At 34.6% G+C, this 24,856-nt stretch overlaps 1 protein-coding gene across 1 annotated transcript in view; it reads left to right on the forward strand.

Annotated features, from left to right (window-relative positions):
* EFL1 (elongation factor like GTPase 1) overlaps positions 1-24,856 on the forward strand; it is a 77,335-nt gene that overhangs the window by 4,584 nt on the left and 47,895 nt on the right. Inside the window, exons 7-15 of the mRNA XM_054837234.1 lie at positions 413-627; positions 2,945-3,068; positions 3,966-4,042; positions 4,183-4,319; positions 5,148-5,270; positions 7,880-7,979; positions 16,741-16,892; positions 17,562-17,740; positions 18,440-18,575. Of these exons, the coding sequence (XP_054693209.1) occupies positions 413-627; positions 2,945-3,068; positions 3,966-4,042; positions 4,183-4,319; positions 5,148-5,270; positions 7,880-7,979; positions 16,741-16,892; positions 17,562-17,740; positions 18,440-18,575 (1,243 nt within the window). The remainder of the gene's footprint in view (positions 1-412; positions 628-2,944; positions 3,069-3,965; positions 4,043-4,182; positions 4,320-5,147; positions 5,271-7,879; positions 7,980-16,740; positions 16,893-17,561; positions 17,741-18,439; positions 18,576-24,856) is intronic.

Consider the following 24,856-nt stretch of genomic DNA (forward strand, 5'->3'; position numbering starts at 1 on the left):
TCAGAGCTTACTTTCAAGCACTTATCTACCTGGTTTCCCTTTGCCCTCCTTTGTTGTTTGTTTGTTGGCAGTAACAAGTTCATATTTCACCATTTCTTGTTCTTAGAAACAAAGTGTATTACACATGGTATTCTATATCTGATTCAATTCTGATGTGGCTGACTCTGACTTGGAAAGTACAAGGTGTTTTAAGTCAAAATGTTAGTCTCATCAAACTCCTGTTGTCTTCAAATGGGCAGGATTAGATACACAAGGTCTGTGCTTTAAATTGCAAAATGAATCACAGGCATGCTATCTTGTTAAAAAAAAATAAATCTTTTGTATTTTGGAGGGTGGAAGGAATTGCATTTTAATTGCAGGGGTTGTGAAAGAGTGAACAAATCTTAGGGTATTTTTACATATCCTTCTGTAGATTAATGCTGTCACTGGAGTACTCTTTACCTCTAAAGTCTTCGAAGAAAGAGCTGACAAAGAAACAGAAAATGAAAGTATTTCAGACACTGCACCAGGAGATCAAATTTATGACTGGAGTGCTGGATTGGAAGATACTGATGATTCACATCTTTATTTTTCACCAGACCATGGAAATGTGGTGTTTGCCAGTGCAATTGATGGCTGGGGTTTTGGGTAAGTCTGGGATTTAGTTACTGACTTTTTAAATTGATTACTGCAGTTAATCTTAAAGTATTTTCACTTGTTTCCTGTTTCTAAAGATAGTTTGTATATTTTTCTGTGATATGCAACTGTATATAGTAAATTCTAACATATTTACACTGGACAGCTGAAAATACTACCAGCTTTGTCATCGATGTGACAGGGACCCCTCTTTTACTTACACAGCAGCTGCTGAGCCCACTGTGTGTCCAGCCTCGCCTGGTAAACTTAGTATTTTATTAATTGCTGACATTTGATAGGCTGTAATAGACTAGGCCAAAAACTGTGGCAGTACAGTTACCTAATATCTTTATATTTCTGTTTCAGCAGTTGCTAAAAAGCATTGCAGGATGTTTAAGTAAACGTCAGAATTTGGGGATAGAATAAATTTAGGAAATATTCTGGGGTACTGTATTTGAGTTTGTGATCAGTTCTGCTTTTCAACCCTGTTCCTGGTAGTTAGTTTCAAAGAGCAGCAGGCTATTATAAAGTTTACAGGTGTTCTGATTGCTTGCCACAAGGTGGAGTCGTTGTCTTCATCATGAAAATATAATTAAAAAGATGCACTCAGTAATACAGTGCATGTCTTTAATATGGCAAAACATTTAAAAAACCCTCAGCTCCAGGATTTTTAAGTCAAAGTCAAACTCTTAAATAAGGTTCCTTTCATAGGTTGTAGTCTAACACAAACATTTCTTATCACAGCAGAGGAAAGGGAAAATAAAATGGATTATTTTAGCTTAATTATCTGCCATGAATAATAATAACATGAAAAATCAGTGTAAGTGGTAATTGAAAAAAATCTTTGAATTCTAACATGTTAGAATATTCTTTAGTCTGAAAGAGATATTTTTATAGAGGATGTGTGTGAGGGGAGACCTTTTCATTTCTGAAGGCTAGCGAGGGTTATCTGATACCTTTGGTGATCCACACGTTAACACACATCTTATCTGAAGTCCTCCATTCCCATATGCTGCCCACAGTCACTCTTCTGTTTTATGGTGTGCAGGGAAACAGTATTTTGATTTCTGTAGGCTTTAGCTTTCCTGACTTGTAACTTTTCATTGAAATTCCGTGGAAAAAAATGGGTTGTGGTAGTACACGGTTGTTATACAGAGTATTTGGGATGCAAGTGTTCCAAACTTGTTCAAATTTGGAGTCAGAATATGAATGCTTGCTTCAGCAAATGTTGAAATGATTTAGAGCTATCTGCTATTTTTGTCCTGTATGGAAAAAGATTGGGCAATTTGCAGCTTACATTTGTTTTGGATACTGACAAAGCCTGTGGAAAGGAATAAATGAAAACAAAAAGCTAAGTTTTTGTTTTGGTAAGTTCAGAGGTGGCCTAGGTTTAGTGTTAGTATTCTAAGTATGCTGTCAGGGAATGCTAAGCATTAAGAAAAATGTTTCTTAAAGAAAATGATACAGTGGAGTGCTTATAAGCTCAAAAGCAATTTAGAAGCTGTTTCTTTAGCTCAAGCTACTTGATATTTGCAAGTAAATCATCAACTATTAAGATTTTATGGGTTACAGAACTACATTGTGATATAAGCCTGTGGTCATAAACAGCCTATGATCACCTTTGTAAATGAGAAGCCAGCATGTTGTTCTTAAATGGTAGGTGAACAGAACAGTTATTTTTGTAAAAGTGACCTCTTTAGGTCATAACCAGCCTGCTTTTATTAACTCATGGGGACCACTGGACAGCACAGTTGGCTTTATAACACAATTTTGGCATTACAGTTTTGATATTATTTTTTGGGGTTTCTTCATTATTAAAGCAGTGATTAAAAAGTTAAGAAATGCCCTAAGTGGTTTATTTAAAAAATAATTACCACCACATGCTGGCTCAAGTGTGGCTCAAAAGAATACTTGATTTTTAACTTGTACCGTTCTGGTCACAGACCATGATTAAATGTGTTGTGGGATGTCTTTCATAGTTTGAGAGTCGTCACATAAATATTTAGAACTTTTGTATTATGCATTTTAGTTTTTACTGGAGGTTAGTACACAGATACTTGTTTCAAATAAACAAATTCAGCCCTGAAACTGACTTGAAACAAAAGAAAAACATACAAATACTAACATTTTTGAGCTGTTATGACTAAATATTTTTGTAGGTGTGAGTGTTAAACAATGTGAGCTAAAGTGAAGGCAATTGGAAAAATGAGAGTAAAACAAGGATTTGAGATTTGTGTGTGATTTTCATGTAAGCTGTCTGTTGCTTAGGCTGATAAGCGCATGGAAACAGCATTACACATTTATCAAGATGCACTTTGTTTCTTTTCAGCATTGAGCATTTTGCCAAACTGTACAGCCAAAAGATTGGAATCAAGCCTGCAGTACTTCTGAAGACTTTATGGGGAGATTATTATCTAAATACAAAAGCGAAGAAGATAATGAAAGGTGATCAGGTAGGGAGATTGTCAGAAATATGACCTGGTTTTTATTTTGTTTGAGGTTTTTTTTTTTATTCTGTTCCTCATAGTGTATTCTGAAAATTGACCTCAGTACATTTTTACTCAACATCAGTGGAAGTATAAAGTCACTTGGATACCCTTGCATTAGTCCTTGCAGAAGACAACATTCCAAAATTGACCATTCAGAAACTTTATGGAGGAAATCTCATCTAACAGTGCTCACAGTTGCTGTTAAATGTCTCTGTTCACAAAATAAGGGACATTGCAGCTTCAAGGATTCAGCATAGAGTGAAACACACAAGATGAATGGAAGACTAACGGTGTAGAAACCAGAGCAGTGAGTGGGTCTCTGTCTTACTTGAAGAGTCCTTCAACAGCTAAGGGTTTATGATATTCATGTTTAGCTTGGAATTTAGAAAATCTTTTATGCCTTAGTGAGATCCCATTTAATGCTATACCAAACCCTGGCCTAAAAACTACACTTCTGTTGCATTAAGCGTTTCCACCACTAAGAGTTAAGAGGGGAGAAGGGCTTTTCCCTATTTTCATTTAATGATGATTTTTTTGTGTTTTCATAGGTGAGGATTAATAGTTATAAAAAGGGTGATAACCAGGCTCAAGGTAGACACATTCCGTATTTATCAGGCTCTTTTTCTGAAATCGAAACCCTTAACCTTCAGCTTTAAAGTTCATGTTTATTTTGTGCCTTATACCATTCTTATAAGACAGACTGTTGAAGTAGTGATCTTGTGTAGAAATTGGTAACTGTATTGATTTTGAATATAGGTTTTACATGCTCCTTATGAAAATGATCACTTAAAAGTACGGTCTTAACCCTATTGTAAAAGTGAGGAATTGCTGGTAATTAGCTGTATGTTTATGTTTTACCAGTCAAAAGGAAAGAAACCTTTGTTTGTGCAGTTGGTGCTGGACAACATTTGGAGTCTGTATGAAGCTGTTATGAAAAGGTGAGAAGATCTATGAAGTTTTCCTTGAATCTCTTTCCATGTGCTATGGTGATTTTTGAAATACTCAGACAAGGAATATTGTAGATGCTTGTTATATATTGCTGCTGTGGTTTTTTATCTGTTTATTATTTTCCTTACAGAGACAAAGAAAAAATTGAAAAGATAGTCACCTCTTTGGGATTGAAAATTGGTGCACGGGAGTCACGGCATGCAGACCCTAAAGTTCATCTTAATGCCATTTGTAGCCAGTGGCTACCAATATCTGATGCAGTCCTCTGTATCCTTGAGGAAGATACTTCTTTGTGTTCTATTGGCAGTTCTCAGACCTCAAAGAATGCTCATATATTTCAGTGTGTGATTTGGTATGATTTGTTCTCTTTTTTTTTTTTTTTTTGATGTCTGTGCCTATGCTAGCTGGACCTATTGTTTCATTTGTAATATTAATTTCCATATCTACAATTAGCCTTACATTTCTACCAATGTCGTGCTTTTGCTCGCATCCTTTTTTATGAAAATAAGTTATGAAACTTTAGGAAGTTTAACGATACACTTTCATTATGTAGTTTTATATACAAATGTTTGTGTTTTTCTTGAAGGATTAGCCAATCTCCTTTTTATAGTGTATCTTAGCTCCCGTGTCCATGAGCTTCTGTAAGTATGTGGAGTTACGTTTTAGGCATATGCATTCTTAATCCAAGATCAGCCTTTGCTGTTTGTCTGCTGTATAGACCATCTTCTCATCATTTGTAATGTAATACACATTATATTATAGTAGGTATGCACAAATTATTGATGTATAAATATTAATTCTAAATTCTTGCCCCTGTAGTGCTATTCTTAGTTTCCCAGTTGCACATAGGGTGAGTCACCCCTACTTAACTATCCATTCTGCCTTTGGATAAATGCCAGAAATCGTTGCTGACTTGAGAGGGAGCTGTATGCACTGGAACAGACAGAGCTGGATTTTAGCTATCTGTTGTGGCTGGCAGTTAGTGCATGAGGTTGATTTAAAGAAACAAACGTTGAAGCATTTGTCTTCCTTTTTATTTGCATTCAGTAAGGAAATATAAATATATAAATATGTATCCTTAGCAATGTGTTTTAGCCATGGTGTGTAATAAACTTCCCAGTCCTCTTGACATCACTGCGGAGAGAGTGGAAAAGCTGATGTGTGTTGGAGCTAGAACATTTGATTCTTTGCCACCTGAAACTCAGGAACTGAAAAGTGGTGAGTGGATGTTCTCCCATTAACACGAAGATTGTTTCTATCTTGGTGGTTTTGTTTGTCTTTGAATCATACAATGGGTAATAATCTCTACTTAGATTTATAATTATTTTACTTGTAGTAGTTTTGTTGATGTTTGTCAGTGACATGTTATAGTATGTTTTATTTTTATGGTCATACATTTTTCTTCAGTCTCCTATATTCATGGGTTTTAGACAATTCAAGCTGCAGGTGTTGCAAAGTCTAAGACAGTGAAACTGGGCATTTGGAAGGATGTGAGGTTAATATTTGGTTTTGGTTTTAAACAGGAGAAGGTGTGTCATTGTGAATTGAATATTTTACGAACTGCTATATTAAACCCATGAATTTTTAGCCAGTAGGGTTTGAATTTGGATTCCATTTTTACAAGTGTGTTGATTAACTGGGCCCAGTTTTTGGTAATTTAAACAACAACAACAACAAAAAATTCTGTCGAATTTCTTGCTAAGTAGTTTGCATACTGATAAGTTAGTAAGATGTAGCTCTGCTGTTACTACAAACATTAAGTATTTCTTCAACATTTCCGTAGCTCAAGGTGTAACTTGATTTCTTCATTATTTCATAATATTCCAGAATGATAAAAGACTAGCAAATAAAACCAAGAGCCAAAAGGCTTCCAAGGCAACAAATGTTTTTTTTCTTACTCAGAGTGTTAAATGAAGATACAAAATCCTGATATTTTGAAGTTAAAAGTTTTCCCATTGACTTCATTGAGATCATGATTTCATGACCAGTTCTGACAGAGTTTCCGGCTTTAACTAAAAGTTCCTCCTCAAAATGGGTTTAGAAGTATGTTCAGTATATTGTGTTGAACATTGGGATATCTATGTGCAAAAGTAAGCAAGAGGAGGTTTGATGATCACCAAGTCCTGTGCTCTAAAATTATGATAGGGACTGGAAGGACTACGTTCAATGGTTTAATGTTCCTGTAGGCAGTAAAAGAACTATGTATAGGCAGTAATGAGGTATACAGGGTGTGGAAGGGCTTGTAAGATGCTCATATTCCTTCTCGATCTTTGACTTAGATGAACACAGCTTATGTTTACAAATACGTCCTTCATAAAAATTTTGATGCCTTGGAAAGGAGAACTTCTGCTGAGGTTTTTTTCCTGAAAGACAGATGAAAACTGCTGAACTAAGTATTTAGCAGAATGGAAAATCAAAGTTGAAATTGATAATATGGATGTAATGGTCAGTTGTAAGCAAAGCTTGTATTTCTCCACGTATATGTGGTAATCTCCTCTAAGGGGTAGGAAGCTCTGTATAAATCAAGTGATGTTTTTCCCCCACATTTGGTAATCTGAAAAAGAATGTTACCAAATGATCTTTTCAGATAGGTTTGTAGGGGATAAATAGGCCTTATACACATGATTTTGTTGTTCTGCCAACATTCTTTCTAACTGAACAGAATATAACAGAATACCATTTTGTCGTAAGGTAGTAAATGTTCTCTGATATTTCAAGAGGTAGTTAAGTAAAAATTACAAGAAGATACTATGCTTAAGCTTGTAACAGTTAAAAACATTTCTTAAGTTTGTATGTGTAGTGAAAGGTGTTTATAGAACAATGTTTTGAAGAGAGCTTCAAGAAATCTGAAGGGATGAGATCTCAAATGTCAATTTGAGATGTGAATGTCAAATTGACAGGCTCTTAGGAATTTTCCTGGGTGTGAGGCAACTGGTATTTTCATCCTTTACTGAACATTTACAAACATTGTATTCTCTAAACAGTATTCAATACTGTATCAGTATAAGTTAATAAGAAGAAATTTGCCCCTGTAAACTTGGATCCTACTGTTCCTGGTTATGAAAAAAATAGTGTACTTCACATTTAGTGAATATCTTGCTCATTTGCAGTAGTAGTCTTGCACTTTGTTTGTCTCAGCACTTGACAATATAGTCTTTTCATACATCAGATGAAAAGGAGTGTAGATGATGATGATTGATTTTCTATGTTGTTGTTAGAAGTTTTGCATGATATTCTGTCTGTTTTGGATTCGATAATGTGTTCCAAGTAGAATGAAAAAAAAAAAGTTTATGGGAATTTCGTAAGTATTGAGTAAGTTTTGTGCAGATCTTTCATCCTTTGAGGAATATCCATTCTTGCAGTTAAGTTGTTACAATTTCTTGAAGACATGAGCATCTGGACATTTGCAGGACTTCCTCCTTTAGTTTGAAAGGAGGGAGAATACTTTGAGAAACTGAATAAATAGTGCTGTCTTAATGCTAAGCTGCTTTCTCTCTTTTATTCTAATCTAAACCAGCCTATGAACTCAGCTTTAAATATCAAACCAATATATTTAGCTGGAGGATATGTAGTTTCTTATGAAGGCTTCTATTTTTACAATTTTGCTCATTTTATTTTATTGTGAAACAGACTTGAAGATATAGGCAGTGTTATCAAATGATTAGGCTAGAGTAATTTTCTGCTTTTCTTGTTAAGTTTATCTTTAGCGTATTATCCATTGAAATAGGAAATAAACAGTAATTCCTACAAAATTAATGGAAAGCCATAGTTTTATCCATACTGTTGGGAAAAAATTGTACAAATAACTTCCTTTTATGTTTGTTTAGCTTTTATGAAATGCAGTAGTGAAGGAACAGCCCCAGTTATTGTCTTTGTTTCCAAAATGTTTGCTGTTGACGCAAAGGCATTACCACACAATAAGCCAAGGTAAGAAAATGTAACGTTTAACTTTTTGATTAGATACTTTCAGGAAAAAAAAGGTTATGTTGCAAGTGTGAGTGAATTGTTTTGACCCTGAGAACATAATTCACTAATTTTTGAAATGCAATAAAATCTTTTCAGCAAGTAGAGATTTTCTGAATGAGTTCAAGAGATGATTTGTTTAACCATATTAGTTTTAGAAGATTTAGCAAATTTGTTAAGGATTAAAAAACACATTTGTTGGACAACAGTACTTTGATCCAAATATATCACCCTAATGCATATGTTATATGCTGTTTCAGGATGTTTGGTTGAAAATATGATTGAGTTGTAATGCTTTCTTAGATTTTCAGTAAGGTTGTCTTGACGTGATCATAACAGCTTGCGTTTGTAATGAGAAACATTATATAGTAATATAGAAATATTAATATAGAAAATAGTAATCCTTCTACTAAATTAGACTGATGACTGTTAAATTTTTGTGCAAAAAATGGTACTATTGCTGTAGTAATATGTGAAAGCTATACTACTATCACACACTTCCTAGATTTACTTCAATTCTTTCTTACCACATTCATCTACGTATCTACCATCAAAAATCTTTCTTACAATAACTTTGAATTCAGGGAAAAGATGCATTGCACTTGTGGATAGACCAGACACTAGATGGTGCAGTTTTACTTTGACTTCTGTCCTTAAATGTATCTGGAACAAGAGTTCTTGCTCACGTACTGGTGTAGCACAGCAGTGCCATTCCTGCTTTGTCTGCTTTCTGGGATATATAGTTATCAGAGAAGGCTATGCTGAGGCCATCACATTCTGGCTGTTCTATCACTGATAATGACCTGTTCTTTTATTTGTTGGGAGGATCAAAATTTTTTGACGTGATGAGGATGTAACATAGAGGCAAAGGTGGCTTTTACATACACCAGACACAGAAAGTCTCAGAAATATTTTCAAGATTTTAGTCAAAATTAAAAAGGAAAAGCTAGCTACTGCAAGTCCTGTTTTGTGACTACAACTTGGCATTTCAAGCAAAAGACTGTTTATAAGAGATTCTGACTTTCCCAAGAATAATGGATAACTCTTACCTATTTTCATTCTGTGTCATATACTTATGAGCACTCTGCCTCACAGATAAACTCTCCTTCCCTGTCTCCTGATTTTCATCTTACATTTTTCTTGGTGTGGTTTTTTTTGGTGGTGTGGTTTTTTTGGGGTTTTTTTTTAATTCTCCTTAGTCATCCCCCTTCAGGAAGGGAGCTAGTTTATATATGTTTATATGCTGTGCTGGTTTTGGCTGGGATAGAGTTAATTTTCTTCATAGTAGCTAGTATGAGGCTGTGTTTTGGATTTATGCTGAAACCAGAGTTGATAATACAGGGATGTTTTCATTATTACTGAGCAGTGCTTACACAGAGCCAAGGCCTTTTCTGCTTCTCACACAACCCCACCAGCGAGTGGGCTGGAGGTGCACAAGGAGTTGGGGGGGGACACAGCTGGGACAGCTGACCCCAGCTGACCAAAGGAATATTCCATACCATATCACATCATGCTCAGCATATAAAACTGGGGGAAGAGGAAGAAAGGGAGGGATGTTGGGAATGGTGGCATTTGTCTTCCCAAGTCACCATTACACGTGATGGAGCCCTGCTTTCCTGGGGATGGCCGAACACCTACCTGCCGATGGGAAGTGGGGAATGAATTCCTTGGTTTGCTTTGCTTGGGCGTGCGGCTTTTGCTTTACCTATTAAACTGTCTTTATCTCAACCCAGGAGTTTTCTCACTTTTACTCTTCCAATTCTCTTCCCCCATCCCGTCGTGGGGAAGTAAGTGAGAAGCTATGTGGTGCTTAGTTGCCGGCTGGGGTTAAACCACAACATATGCCATGTGTTATACTTTTATTCTTTTAAAAGAGAGAAAAAGCTCCCCAAATGGACAAAATAATATTTTGAAGAAATTTGCCATGTATTGTAGTTCGTAATACATGTATGACCATGCATACATGTGTAGAAGCTTACGCATTGTGACTTGTTGGTTGTATTTTCTCCTTAGATAAAAAAATGTGCTGCTCTCAATTTTACTGGTTTTCAGAACGCAAATACAATTACGCTTTTGCACTCTGACACATATTGTGCAACGAATTTGTAATTCTGATCATCAATCTGTTTTGAAAAACCTCAAAATGTTTACTGAGTGGAGGATTGCAGTTGACTGATAGTTCAAGTAATGCAGAGCTGGTCCAAAAATCCAAACAGAATTTAGATAAATTAGGCTTTCTGAAATAATGTTGCAGGAGAGTGAGGACAGCCCTGGAATTCATTCTGGGAGACTTGAGGCCTGTTAGTGGTGACCGTAGACAATATGTCCTTTATCCCCATTTATTCAGTAAACTGAAAATTGTACTGTCTTGCTCCATAGTTTGTGTGAAAAGTATTTCTTGCTGGCCATAGTCTTAAATTTTTCAATTAGTTACTAATTGGCTGGTATTAAAATTAAATCACATGACTTTTTCTGTGAGATAACCAGTCATTATCAGCACCATGTAATTTTGCTGATTAGGTAGTATTAACAATATGGCAAGGGAGGAAGTATTTTTAAGCACATTAAAGCATGTAAAAAATCTGAGATTTTTTTCTAGTTTGGTTTTTGTTTCGTTTTTTTTGTTTATTTGTTTTGGTGGGCTTTTTTCCAAGACTTACACTCTTCTATTTCCAGAGGTGAAAAAGTAGATCCATGCTACTACTACCTTTTTTCTTTCCATTTGTAAGGTAGTATTGGGTAGTGTTACCTTTTTGTAAGTTTCTTAGAAACAGCAAATTGACTGTGCAGTTTTTATAGTTTGCCTCATTTCTGCCATCTGCTTATGATACTTTTTAAGCATAGGTTGGGAAAAGCAAAAAGCCTTCTAAGTCCAGAGTGTGCAGTAAATGATAACGAAGGTTGGATTTTTAATTAAAACAACCTCCTTTGAGACTGTTGTTGGCAACTAATATCTCCTAGAAGGTGACTTCAAAAATGAGTAGATTCTATACTAAAACTGCTATGCTTTTGCTTTTACTGTTTAAATAACAAAGTTTATCAGCTGTTACAACACTAGAATAGATGGGAAAATAATTTGTGGTCAGGTTACAACAGGTTGGCAGCTTATATTTATCTTTCTTTGGAAAGATTTGAAACTTGGCTTTTATATGGTACCAGTATGTCCCTCAGTTTTTATCAGGTTTTCTAAAGAAATGGGAATTGTGCAAATATGTTTTGCCCTCCAGTTTCTTCTAGCTGAACTTCTGAAATTATTTGCTAATTCCAAATCAGACAAAGGTGTAAATTCTCTGAAAATTGCTGGTTGAGCAGAGTAGCCAAACAAATTATGACCCCTGATAAGACAGTGTAGTATCCTCTCCTTCACTTTAGGTATTAAAATATCTAAAATCAAAATCAGTAGGAAATGGGGTCATAATGGCTTCTTTTGGAGCTACTTCCTTTTTATAATGAGGCCATAATTATTTGATTATGCCTGTAGTTTATTCTTAGGTGTTCATTCAGCACATGCCATTTCTTTATCTCCTTTCTACTAGTGTTCTACATTGAACTGCAGTCAAAAACAGAATGGTTGAGTGCGGGTGTATGAATAAAAGCAGAGCTTGGCATTTAGGTACAGAGTATAAATATTCCAGTTTGCTCTTCCTGAGGTTCAGAATTCTGTTTTTATCTAACCCAGTGTAAAAGAGAAATATTTAGTAATTAGTTATGATCGCTTTCAAGTAGTTTTAGCTGTTGCTGTGTGTATTTACCTAAAATACTGAGAAAATGTAAATTGGATATCAGATGTTTGTTATGATGAAATCCTCTACTAACTTTGTAAAGCTTTATGTATAAATGTCAGAGTGATGTGATGCAATGTCAGAAATAGGAGGCAAACTGTTTATGTTATTTCAAGTCCATCATTCTTACAATCCTGCTGAATTATATACATAAATAGAGTACACTACAGAAATTCCATTTCTGTTTTTCAGTAGTAATAAAGAAAAGTCTGCGGACCAAATAACCTGATGGACTAAAATTATATTTCATGACTGCAGTGGGGGATATAAAACCTTTAATACCCTTACCATTTTCCTCCAGATAATATGAAAGGTACTTCTTTCTCCTCAGTCAGCTTGAAATAAGGATTTATTTCTTATCTTAGGTGTCACTATGAAATAGGCACTTTCCCATACAATTCTTCATGAAATTAGGATTATAATTCGTTCTTTGTTTTGTGGTACAGCTTGTTTGCATGTCTTAAATCAACAGATTGTAGTGTACTTCCTCTATTTCCTTTTTAATGTCTTCTGAAAATTGTATTGTAAAAAATATAAATCCAGTGATTTTTGCCCAACCTTCAGCTAAAAAGACATGACGTCTTGATCAAAAGATCTTGATCAAAAGAAGAGAACATTTTTAAAGTTCCAAGCTCTGTAAGAAATTATTACTTTCTTGCAAGTAAATAATTTTTATGTTTATAGGCAATAGGACTTTCAATGACTTCAGCGTGATCTGAACCCATCATATTCTATTTGCATTAATAGTTCTAAATTGTAGTTAGTGCATTAGAAATGAATATGGCATGAGTCATCTGAACAGCCTGTCAGATTTACAGGTTAACATCTCAAGATGCCACCTGGTTATATAATTAATAGAGTAATATATGCTTTTCAAAAATTAAAAACCTTACTTATGGCTATTATGAAAGAAATTTCATTGTAACAGTATATCTTTGAATCCAGCTAAGACCTTTGGAACTGAGCTAAGAGAGGAGTATGTAGTAATGGATGACATTTGAATTTAGTTTGTGTAATTGTAAGCTTGAGAGAAAAGCATGTAACATTCTGGAAGAGTTTGACTTCAAATTTCTTCTTTATTGCACATTTAGTATGTGAGATAAATCAAAGGTCATTGTATCAGTCGAGTGTTTTTCAAGGCAGCGTATGACAACTTGATATTGATATCTTAGTTTCATTCCGTATCTCAGGATGAGTGATAATTGCTATATAATATGAAGAAGTTATTGAGTATTCCCCTTTGTGGTAGCTCTGTAAGATCGTTCTATGAAATTTTATGTAAATTCTGATTTGGTTAATTTTCAGTTGCTCATTTTGTGTATACACATGTATTTCTACTGTGAATTGCCTCATGCTTTCAGTTGCAATAGCAAATAGAAGAAATAATCTTAGTAGGTGTACATTAGTTTGTGAATGGAAATAGTTCCACAGACATTAAGAAGTTTAATCCAGAAATTGGTGAACTTCAGAAGGATTAGAAAGACCACTGGACATACTCTGTGCTGAATTGTACCAAGCAAGCTACACTTCAGAGAGCTGTCGTTAGGGGTGCTGTTGTCACAAGTCTTTGAATGCCAGACACTGAGCAGAACAGCAGCCAATAATTTAACTAGAACTTTATTCTGAAGAGCACTGTCATGAAGATTAATCCAGAAGATTTTCTATAAATTACTTGGATTTAAAGATGTTAACAGAGATTACCCCCTTAGTTTCATGAAGTCAAACATGTGTCCATGAGCTCATGGAATTTAAACTGGTAAAAACTGTATGGAGAGAAAGCATTCTCAGCCACTTCAAAAACATTGTTCATGGCATGGGAGATGCATCACAGACAGTTGTTGATCGCAGCATCAATTTTTTGGAAATTGGTTGATGTTCTGACTGTGATGTTTCCTTTTTAAAATGGTCTGGTTAAAAGGTTAAAAAAATATAACACTTTAATCAGAGGCTAATTTATGTTTAAGTTTTTTTTTTTTGATTATTCACTATGAATTTTTGAAATGTTTTTGAATGAAATCTCTCTTTAATAACATGGAAGGGTAGGAAAGCTATCATAATCAGAGGATTGATTGCATGAAGAAGTTTAGTTGTCGTTCAGTTTGAACTAAATGTTATCCTGGGGCACTGTGGGAATAAAGAAGTCAGCAGCAGCTTACTTACGTTACCTGAAATCTGATGCATTTAATCAACATCTACTCAATGGTAATAGTATGTATATTATACTCTTTTCCACGTTATTATTTCCATAGCATTTGTTTACCACACGGTTGAGGTTAACATGAGGTAGTAATAATGTGGGTACCCATCTATGTCAGCTGTATTACTCATGCCTGGTTCACATCTATGCTGTCTGTATGCTGTAGCATCTCTCTGGAGGTAGGGAATATCCCTTTTTCCTTCTGATTCAGAATTTTCATTTACTGTTTTTTGTGTGACTGCATGGTACTATTTTTTTCCTTCCAGTATTATGAAGCTGTAGATCCTTTCTTGTGGAGTGAAAAAAGGGGAGGGACAAAATATGGTCGGGAAGAAGAGGAGAGAATTCTTTCTTCTGGCTTGGGCAGCATTTGTTCACAATTGATTTCCCTTCTGATTGGTTTTGCCAACTGGAGAAATTGAATAAATCAGGGTATAATTTAAAACTGATTTTGTTGCAGATCCAGTGCCCTGTGTGCATTAATCTTGTTCTGTGTTCTGCTTGAGTATGTTACAATTCTATATAAGGATTTATTTGACAACATTATCTTTCTGTGGTTTCTAATGATACTACTGGGAGTGACTAATTTTATAGAATTTGATGCTGACAGAAACGAGGATAGAAGTCTAGGTTGTACCTACTAGCTAAAGTCCCACCCACACTCAATCTGGTTTTGTTTGAATTGAGAATATAATTAACTGTGCTTATATGTATTGCAACTTACATCACTGCATTCAGAACTTTAAGGTACCTTTAACAGTTGTGATTAAGGGCTGTCTGACACCTAAATATACTGATTCTTTTAAAAATACCTTGTAAAGGGGAAAAAGGCAAACAAACTTTTTTCTTCTACTCTCAGGATTGTTTACATAATTGAAAAGTATTTTTGGACAATAAAATGTGTTGGAATGTATACATATGTTCTCATGTGTATACTGTGCCATCATATATAGACTGCATTCATGATACGCTTGGCTGTCTCATCTGTACTTTCCCTATCAATCTCCTCTGGGAATTTTTCAGACGTTCCTAACCCTTAAATAGCTTTGAACAGCTGCCTTCAGGGGGTGGGGGGAAAATCATCATGAAAAAGTTTTCTTCTCCACCATCTGCTTTGCATTTTGTATTGTTAAGCCTCACTCTCTTTTGCAATAAAATAAACAAACCAAACAGAAATACCACACTATCTCAAATTTCAGAGATACATATTCTTAATTCTGTCACAAGGATTGTTTAAGAGGTGATTTTTAAACAGAAAAAAAAGTTGCTAAGTTTGTAGTGGCAGTTTTGTCTTACTTTTGCCTTTTCTATGACATGTAATGTGTCTGTCCTAGGTTCTGAGTTCTGAAAGTCTGTGATTCAAATTCTGACATTTTATCCTAGAGGCCTCTCTTAAGTAATTGTTAGAGAGATTTTTAATTTATGTGTAGTTTTCTTACTCTTTTGAGTTGAAAGTTTGGATTCAAGGTAAGCATGATAACTCTGTTCAAAGTGATTTCCTCAAGTTCTAACAAGAATTTTGATAAAATAAAGGGTCTCATTAAGCATTTTTTAAATTGTCTCTTGCAGAATGTCTTTTATGCAGAAAAGCATCTATGTTATGATGTAAAAAAATCTTGCTGGCAGTGAGTTGGTCTCAGCCACATAATCAGTTCAGGGTTTTCTGCCCCTAATTAATCCCGTTAAGGGCAGAGTAAGCGTCCAGTAAGTGTTTCTACTGGATACAGATAAAAACTTTAACCCTTAAGTAATGGGTTCCTGTTTGGGAGTGTGAAATAGTTTATATGGGGATGTGATTCAATTTATTTTTCTTTATTTTTTTTAAGTAGAGATCATATTTATATGCCTTTTCTGTAAAAAAAAATTACAGATTTTTATTTAGGGCCAGATTTAAAAATCAAGTGGAAAATTTCAGGCAGTGCTGTTAGATTTCATATAACTCAGTTTGCTGTTTAAAATGCTTGAAAAGAGTTAAATTTAAAACCAAGTATGTTTATATTGCCTTATGTAAGAATGATAACACCATTCTTTAATTTTCATTTTTTATTACTTTAAATCTTATATTAAAGCACTTTTTAAAGGCAGGGTTTACCAGTGAGTAGATAGAAATTGCATCAGAATATTAAAATTATTTTGTTGTTGTTGTTGTCTCAGTTGTCTTTTTTTTTTTTTTTGTCCTTTATGAAGTTACTCACTTTTTATGGAAAGGTAGGTATAGCAAGCAAAGACTTTTCCCTGCATTTGAACACTTGCAGTAAAGACTACCTTAAAATAATAAAGATACCATAAGTAATTTAAAATGACAGTATTTCATCCCTGTATATTTGGAAGAGAAGTCTGGTAGCTTTTTCTAATTATCTTGGTATAGATAAGCTAGATCAGTACACTGTATGCTTAGTCTTAGGTGTCATTCTTGCTCAGTATAACGTAGTGGACGTGGTGTAAAAAGCGATTTTGAAAATTGACTTGGATCTTTTCTGAAAAAGTGAGAATTCAGATGTCAGTGGGAGAAACTTGCCTTATTTTAACAAAATAAACAAAAGTTTAACATGGTGACCTCTTTCTAAACATGGTAGAGGAAGAGTTTGTTAATTTTAGCTGACTTAAATTATATAGTATCATGGGGACAAAAGGCATTCTGCATAAGTTTTTACTTATGCCAAATACAGTATTCTAATTATTGTGATTTAATTTATTTTAAAATAAATTGCACTTCCAAATACTAATATTTTACAATACAATTTAGACCTTTAACTCAAGAAGAAATAGCTCATCGGCGTGAACTTGCGAAACAAAGGCATGCAGAAAAAATGGCAGCAAATCAAGGAAAGGAGCTGTCAGAAAAGTCCCCAAGTGAAAATTCATCTGAAGTAACTACAAACACTGGTGATACAAAAGGTATCTAATGCTCTGCTACCTATTTTTCTTATAGGACATTTAATAGTACTGTCTAGGTGTTGTCAGGGGGCTGTGAACCTTACAAAGACTCATCTATATGCCAGTTCAGACAGCTCAGTAGATGGCATTGAATGAAGAGTGAGGAGGGATTTGTAAGAAAGCTGATAGTTCATAAATGCTGTAATAGTGCCATGGATACCTCTTCCTAGAGCCTGAGATTGTGCTTGGTCTCAGTACTGTGATTCAGTGAAGGTAGGTGATGCTTGAAGGAGATGCTCTGCTGAAAAATTTAATTTTCACTCTAAGTAGAAAGGTGCAGTGATTGACTTTTGATGGGGTAGAAACGTTCAGGTTTGTTTAACATACTGCTAGAACCTTCTTATGGACTTGTTACTAGCATACTTTATGCTAATATAACTTTTAATTCCTTTAAACTTTTAGGAGAATAACCGTTTCATTAAAAAAGCCCAACCAAACAGCCTAATAATAAATTGGTACAAAAGCATTGTATGAGCGACAGGACTGGATTATGAGTTACAATAGGGCATTCTTGCTGTCTTTTAATGTGTCACCAGATGTGGTAGGATAATATGTAATTGATTTTTTTTTCTTCAGATGATGAGGCAGAAACTGCTTTTATACTTCATGTATTTTTCTAACTTTGATTAGATGAAGAGCAACATCTCACTGGTCAAGTAGAGATCATGACCTCGAAGGCAATGAAACAGGAAGCAGACAACAAGGAGTCTTTCATTGCATTTGCTAGAGTCTTCAGTGGTGTGGTGCAAAGAGGGCAAAAGATCTTTGTTTTAGGACCAAAATATGATCCTGCTGAGTCTTTGCATAAGGTAAGATGTTACAGTGAAATGTTACCATAACTTGGGATTATTTTGAAACACTGATGACTTAACTTTTTAGATGTTGCTCACTCAAAAAAATGAAATAAAAAAGTTAAAGTAAAAAATTCTGAAAAGTATCAAAGTAATTTAGGTAATTGTGGTAATAGCTGATCATGTCTGTAAGGTTTAAAAGGAATTTAACATTTCCAAAATAGTTTAAGTACAGCATTGCATTCACTAACAATAAATCCAGTATATGTGTACTTCAATTAAAAAAAAACTTGTGAAGGAAAAAACAATACTTTTGGGGAACAGGAAGGTGCATAATAGTATTGAGGAAAAAAAAATGGTATTAAATGTTTTGAGATTGTGATCATAGAAGTTCATTACTTATGAATTTACTTGAAAACATTTGTTCTGTCAGTGACAATGAAAAGTGAGCTAGGAGCAGTACGCATTTAAAAATGACCAAAGAAAGCATTATTTTTGAATTTTCTTGGCAATGTTTGACTTGTTTTCCACAAGACTGGGTTTTTGGAAGGGGAAAAAATATTTTCAAGTATATGTTGGTTTTCAATATCTAACTTTTGAAATGAAAATGCTTTAGAATGTATTTTTAGCTTTGGAATGCAAGGAGGTTTTGAAGAAGTAGTTTGTATCAGTACTAAGTGATAAATATCTTAACACTGGTTGTTTTACTCTGTGTAGCTGTCATCCCAGTGTTCTGCTACAGATGATCTGCCATTAGTACCTCATATGACTTGCTGCACATTGGAGAATCTCTACTTGCTTATGGGAAGAGAACTTGAAGATCTTGAAGAAGTACCTGCAGGAAACGTTCTGGGTAAGATGTAACTAGTATTTAATTTTCTAGAGCTTGAATCCTTTTGTCATCTGAAATACACTGAAATTGTTTTGATGTGATTAATAATAAGAAAACTTAAATCTAAGAATACTTTTAGATATGTTGTGTGTGCAAAAAATGAAGGTGCTCTAATTAAACTGTGATTTCTGTAAACTTTGAATTGTGAGGAGGGAAAAGATGCATGAACAGGAGAAAACTAGGGATTACACTAGCCTTATTTACTGTTATCCTCACGTTAGAGTGTTGTCAGGTAAGCATCACTGCCAGGAATTGCCAAAGGCAGCAGTAAGGTCTCATATTTTGTAAATTACAAATGTTACTTATAATATTTTCCCAACAGTAGAAAGTCTGTAATATGACTTCTCTAGTGATGCAGATAATTGTAGTTTTATTTATGGGTCTGCTTGAACTATAATGCTAAAAATGTATTGCTTCTATGGCTGTGGCAAATTTGGAACTTTCTCTAGGGACAAGGTTCTAAGTGATGTCATCCTGATCATTGAGGTGTGCTCTTTTGTGCCAGATTCTGAGTTGCTTTGCTGTAGAGTATGAATAGCACTCTTGAATTTGTCCTTCATTTGTCTTTTTTTAATATCAAAACTGCTGTTTAGAATTTAGAAAGTGCAAACTTTAAAAGTTACTTGGTTCTTTATTTTTTTCACTTTGTGAATGAAAATGTATGAACCACAGCAAAATACAAGATGATTTTTTTCATGTCTATCATCTGACTTTTAGAAATTTAAAGTAAATATATAGTAAATTAACAATAGGTGTACTCTATCACGGTTGGCTTTTGTTAATGTAGGCAGTTAATTGTGCTGGTCACTTTTAACATGGGCCCGATATTCAGAACATAAGCAGCTGATGAGTTAGTTTTATTTGAAAGCTTAATATTTTAAAATTCTGAATTATACCTTACTCTAGTCTGATGCCCAAGTTGACAGTTTTCAGTATCAAAATGTATTAAGTATATGGTCTGTTTGCTTCAAAAAATGATTAGGAGTTTGGAAAAAAACCCAAAACACTCTGCAGTTAAAAGTGAAAGGATATTACCTTTGTATTTGCCAAATAATAAATACTCCTGGAGCTGTCTCCTGCAGAGAAAAATATACTAGGAGAATTAGGTTATGTCTTTAACGTTAAGAGTCAGACCAAATTTCAAGAGATGTTTTTGTAACCAATTACTTCTACCAAAAAGTCGTGAGTAGTCTGTACTGCTGAAGGCTACTCTTCAATGAGGTCTAGATTTTCCGTAAAAAAAAAAGGCATATTAGTTGAGTAATATGGAAGTTCTAAATGGTGACACAAGATTTGTCATATTTAGAAGAATTCATTAGGATTTTAAGATCAGAATTACCAGTAAGAGCAAACTATGTTTGGTATTTCATTTCTTTTTACCAGATCATTGTCTAGTCCCTTTACATATTGATGAAACAAATTTTCATTTTTACCTAGAACATACAAGCTCAAGTGTGCGTGTGTGTGTATATATATATATTTATTTTTTTAAAATCTGATGTAATTTAAAAAAATTCTTTAAAGTAAAATCCGCAAATTCCTTCTTGTTCATTTGTTTCTCCTATTTCCCTGTAAAGCTGCATTGTTAATTTACATAAATTCAATAAACACCTTTACTGATTTGATGATGATTTACCACACTCAGGAGAAAATGCAGTACATTTATATGAAAGGAATCTGTAACAATGGTGATGCAAGACTTTTATTATTCCAGTTAGAAACAGTGATTTCTGTTTCAAAGGCCATCTTCCAGCTTTAAAGCATACAGCAGTGATTTCTGTCCAGCCGTATAAGGAAATTGCTTGTAGATTATCTGGTAAATTAAGGAAGTTTTTCTGAAAGCTCTGTAGTTTTACTCTGTATAATTAAATTATTGCGACACAGTTATTCATGACTGCCTATTTCCACTTTAAAACTTGTGGTATAGGTTTTTTCAGATTTTTTTTTTTTCGTCAGGGTTTGGGGTTTTTCTGCTATTACTTATAGGTTGTTTCTTCTAAGGAAGAATCTGCTTGGTCCTAGTGAGCAGTCTTTTCTTTATACTGGCTTATGCAAAAGTTTAATGATCAAAGACATGGCTTGATACATAGATTGCTTTACTGAAGATGAAAAGATTTCATCCCTTGTTCCTTAAAACATTTCATCCCTTTTCTTAACATTCTAATCTCCTTATAATTGCTAAAAATCTGGGAAACTTGTAGCAAAATATTCTAAGAGGAAAAGGTAATGAAGCTTATTGTATTTGAACTACAGCGCTGTCACACAAACAGAACTCAAGGACATCCAGCTGAAAAGCAATACTATGTCCCTGTCTAATATGCATAGCCATTCTGGCAAGCTTTGGAAAGTTATTTTCTGGTATTATTCTGAGTTCCTGGAAGTTAGGAGAGACAGACTGCTTTGCATTAGTTAATTTGTATTGCAAGTTTGCAGCTCAAATGTTTTGTCAAAAGTATTTGTCAAAGAGCTTCAAGCAGTATGTCATTTTTAAGTAGTGGCGAACACAAAATACTGCCTCCTTTAACATGGCTGTTTATAATTCACAGTTTTTCTTCTTTATAATCTCTGTGACTACTATACATTTTTGTAGTCCTCGAGTAAGAGGTGAAATACAATTTTAAACAAATGAAAAAGTTCTTGGGGACCAAGGATAATAAAGCCTTTGTAATAAATCTTCTTTTAAAAATTGTCAGAATATTCTATGAAAATAGTAAAATCCTTGTCTCTGACAAAAACACTTGATTTGTAGAATTTGTAATTTAGAAGCACCATTTGCTTCTCCATTCTGAGAACCACAAAGGAGTATGTGAACAAAATGCCTTCTGAGGAGAGAGTACTGCCTTATTTTTCATTTTTTTTTCCCCCTGCACTTCTGTTAGAGGTCCTGTGCCAGCAGAAGGAAATTGTGCTTGGTAACTGGTACTACTAGGTTCTACTCTGTACTACTCTGAATGAACAGAGACCTTGCAGGAGAGTATAGTTAGTGGAGCAGCAGATAAAGTTATACTAGATTTGATATGTGGCCTTATGGTTCCAAATGGCACTTGTATTTAATTGAAGCTGCTGAGTGAAAAACATGATAGTCATTGGAATAGGCCATGAGAACTGTCTTGAGGTTTAATTTGGAAAAAAGTTGAAGTACTGATCCAAAAATAAATCATGTGTCTTGATGCACTGTTTCAGGAATGGCTTATTTTTCTGTATCAGGTCACAAGGCTTTTGGATGGTACGCAGCTGCTGAATTTGAACCTTCCTGTCATCATAGGGTCTGAAAGCCCTGAGAGTGAGAGCTTTGTCTTGCAAATGGTGCACTACTTGTTCTTAACTGCAGTGCTAGCCTTCTCTGTATTGCTCTGTCCTGTCTTATGGACCATATGAACTTCTGTACCGGCTTCACTTGTCTTGCAGTTGGGCTGATGCCTTATCTTCTTCACAGAAACAGTGTTACCTGTTTTTGTAAATTCTAACTAGATATATTAAAATCATGCTTAAATTCCAAATATAGAAGTACTCTGTGCTTGCAAACATAAAATGTGACAATTATGTATGTCACTTAAATCTGAATCTCAAAATCAGTTCAGATCTTTTGATTCCAAGACATCTTGGGCACATTTTGTGCTCCCCTTTTGAAAACTGCCTGAATATCCATTGGAAGGAAAATGTTGTTATATTATAGACCTTGCTGTTCCGAAAACAGTGTTCTTTTGAGTCTTTAAGGAGAGAAACAGAACTTGAATATTAAATTCTAAAGACTGTTTGCATATTCTTGGGGACACCATAATTAATGCTGACCTGTGTTCACATAATATAGTGCTGTGCAAATAGTGGAGCAATTAACAGTAGCTTGCTCTCTTTAAAGGTTTGTCCTTCTTTGTTTTGCCAAAATATATTGGAGAAAGAAGTTGATATAGACAATCATCTGGCTATCTGAATGTGTTTAGCTTCTTTAGTTTATTGAATGTTATAGAAGCTTAGGTTCTTGCTGAGACGCTCCCCCTTGTTGTTCAGGGAACATCTGTGGTACTGGAGGTTCCTGCTACCATGCAAGCATCTTCTCCAGATGTGTTGTATTTGACAGGAAGTCAGCCTCTGGTCGTAGCGTGAAATCCATTGATCTCTAGTTTAGTTATCATAACTCTGCTTACTAGTGCTTAGTTTCCCTTATAAAAAGGAAAACTATAAATTGTCCAGTCATGAAATGTAAATTGATTTGATTTGGATGTTGTATGTAAGTTCTTCTGTTTGCCAAGTAGTGTTAGGTATTGTATAACAAACTGTAGAGACCGATAATGCAGGTACACCAGTAGAAAAATTAACGCTAACATAAAGAATTTTTCTTTTCAAATTATTTTTGTTAATAAAAGGTGTGGGGAAGCAGTATTTATTATGTCATTTCATGAATGAAAAAATGTTGCTTCTTTACCAGAAGGGAAACAAATAAATTGAAACAGTGTTAAAAGCTCCACAAAGGAGATTATTACAGGCAAGTTTTAAATTATTTCAGTTATGGTTTTATATTAAGAATATTTCATCTAAATCAAGACTACCTCTATCACACCAGTAGGTGTTCCAAAGCATTAGTAAGTGTATTCTGGGGAAAGCAAGAGGAAGTAGGGACGGTTGATTTGCTTATTCTCATTCAAGAATCTCTCTCTTTATACATATATTTTTTGTACTTAGGTAGGTAGTTAAACCAGCAAAGGAAAAGTACAAATACAGGAAGAGTGTCATTTTGTAACGCTTATTCTGATATTTTTGTGGCTGAAGATGATAAAAAGATTTGGGTGATCCCCAATGTGACAAGGGAAAAATTAGAAGGTAATATATAAGGGAAAAGTAATTTGGGCTCATAAGTAAAAATTGAGCAAGTACATGCTCTCCAGATGCACATAATAGCTTCCTTTCCCCCCTTTTTGTTATTTTTCTTGTTGCTGTCCTGTAATTGAAGGCAAAATGCCTTTTTTGTTCTCTGCAAAAAAAAAAAAAAAGGAGGGCTTTAGTAACAAAAACAGTTGTTGGAGTTAGTATAAACATGTATTTTAAATGGGCAAAAAAGTGGTGTGTTTTTGTGATACCACGCACAGAAGAAAGGCCTAGGATTCCCATGCTGGGTATTGATTCTTATTTCTAAGTAGTGTAAACAAACACTGATGTAAAAAACGAGGAACGTGTTTCTGAAAACACTGGTTTAGGTACTTGTATAAGTAAATAGTGTTGTGGTTTTTTTGTTGTTTTTTTTTTTTAACTTGGCTCAGTGTGATACGTTTTTGTTAATTGGAATAAATTTAATCTCAAGGCATGTTGCGCATGCATGCTCATGCACGTGCAAACACATCAGTTCAGAATAACATGCATTTTAAAATGGACACGTATACGTTTTATCCACAGGTTCTGCAGGAATAGTCTTGTGTTTGCTAGCATACAAAACCCAGATTTTTCTCAGAGCTGCCTATATGACTATTTAAGTGCTTTTTGTGTTTTGTTGAATATTGTTCAAAGCGAAGCTTTTCCCTTACCGCTGGATTTGTAGTGCCTTAGTGTAATGCTCATAGGAGGCTAGATGATTTCCTGAATATTTTCAAATGCAGTTAGCTATGTGACTATCAAGTGTTCTACCAAATTAAGAGCATTTGTTTCTTGAACTTACCAAATGATGTTGTTAAAAGCAGGAATCTAGAAGTCATTCCTGTTGCCAACTCGCTGTGAACTCACTTCCTACATGACAGACTGCTGTGTACCTTGGTTTCTCTGTTTCTCAAATGCTTGTTTTGCCATATAATGTTCTTTCATGTTGTAATTATTTATAAAGCACTTATAGGATTCTTGACATGTAAAAAATATGATATGGGAAATGTAGGTGATTATGGATTCATACTTCTGGAATTTTTTTTTTGGTACTTTTCTGAAGATAGGTGCCATACAGCTGCAGTTAGCCTGAAGAGCCGGTATGAAGTAGTATAGCTAACCTCATTAAAAGGCATCTAACAAGCATTTTATTCCTTTAGGACTTCATCGAACAATTTAGGAGCTTTTAATAAGCAGCCTCTGTTAAGAGCAAAGAGCAGCTGCAAGCAGCAATGCCATTTTAAAGGCCCAGAATGGCTTTCTAGGACTGATGCCAACTAGCAAGCATTACTACCTTCTGTGAAAGCCCTAGGAACAGTCCTGCTGTTGCACCAGCCTTTTATTTCTGTGCAAACATTTGGTGGGCTAATTTCACTCTCTGAATCAGTAATGTGATT

The sequence above is a fragment of the Grus americana genome, chromosome 10 (assembly GCF_028858705.1).
Source record: "Grus americana isolate bGruAme1 chromosome 10, bGruAme1.mat, whole genome shotgun sequence".
NCBI classification, from domain to species: Eukaryota; Metazoa; Chordata; class Aves; order Gruiformes; family Gruidae; genus Grus; species Grus americana.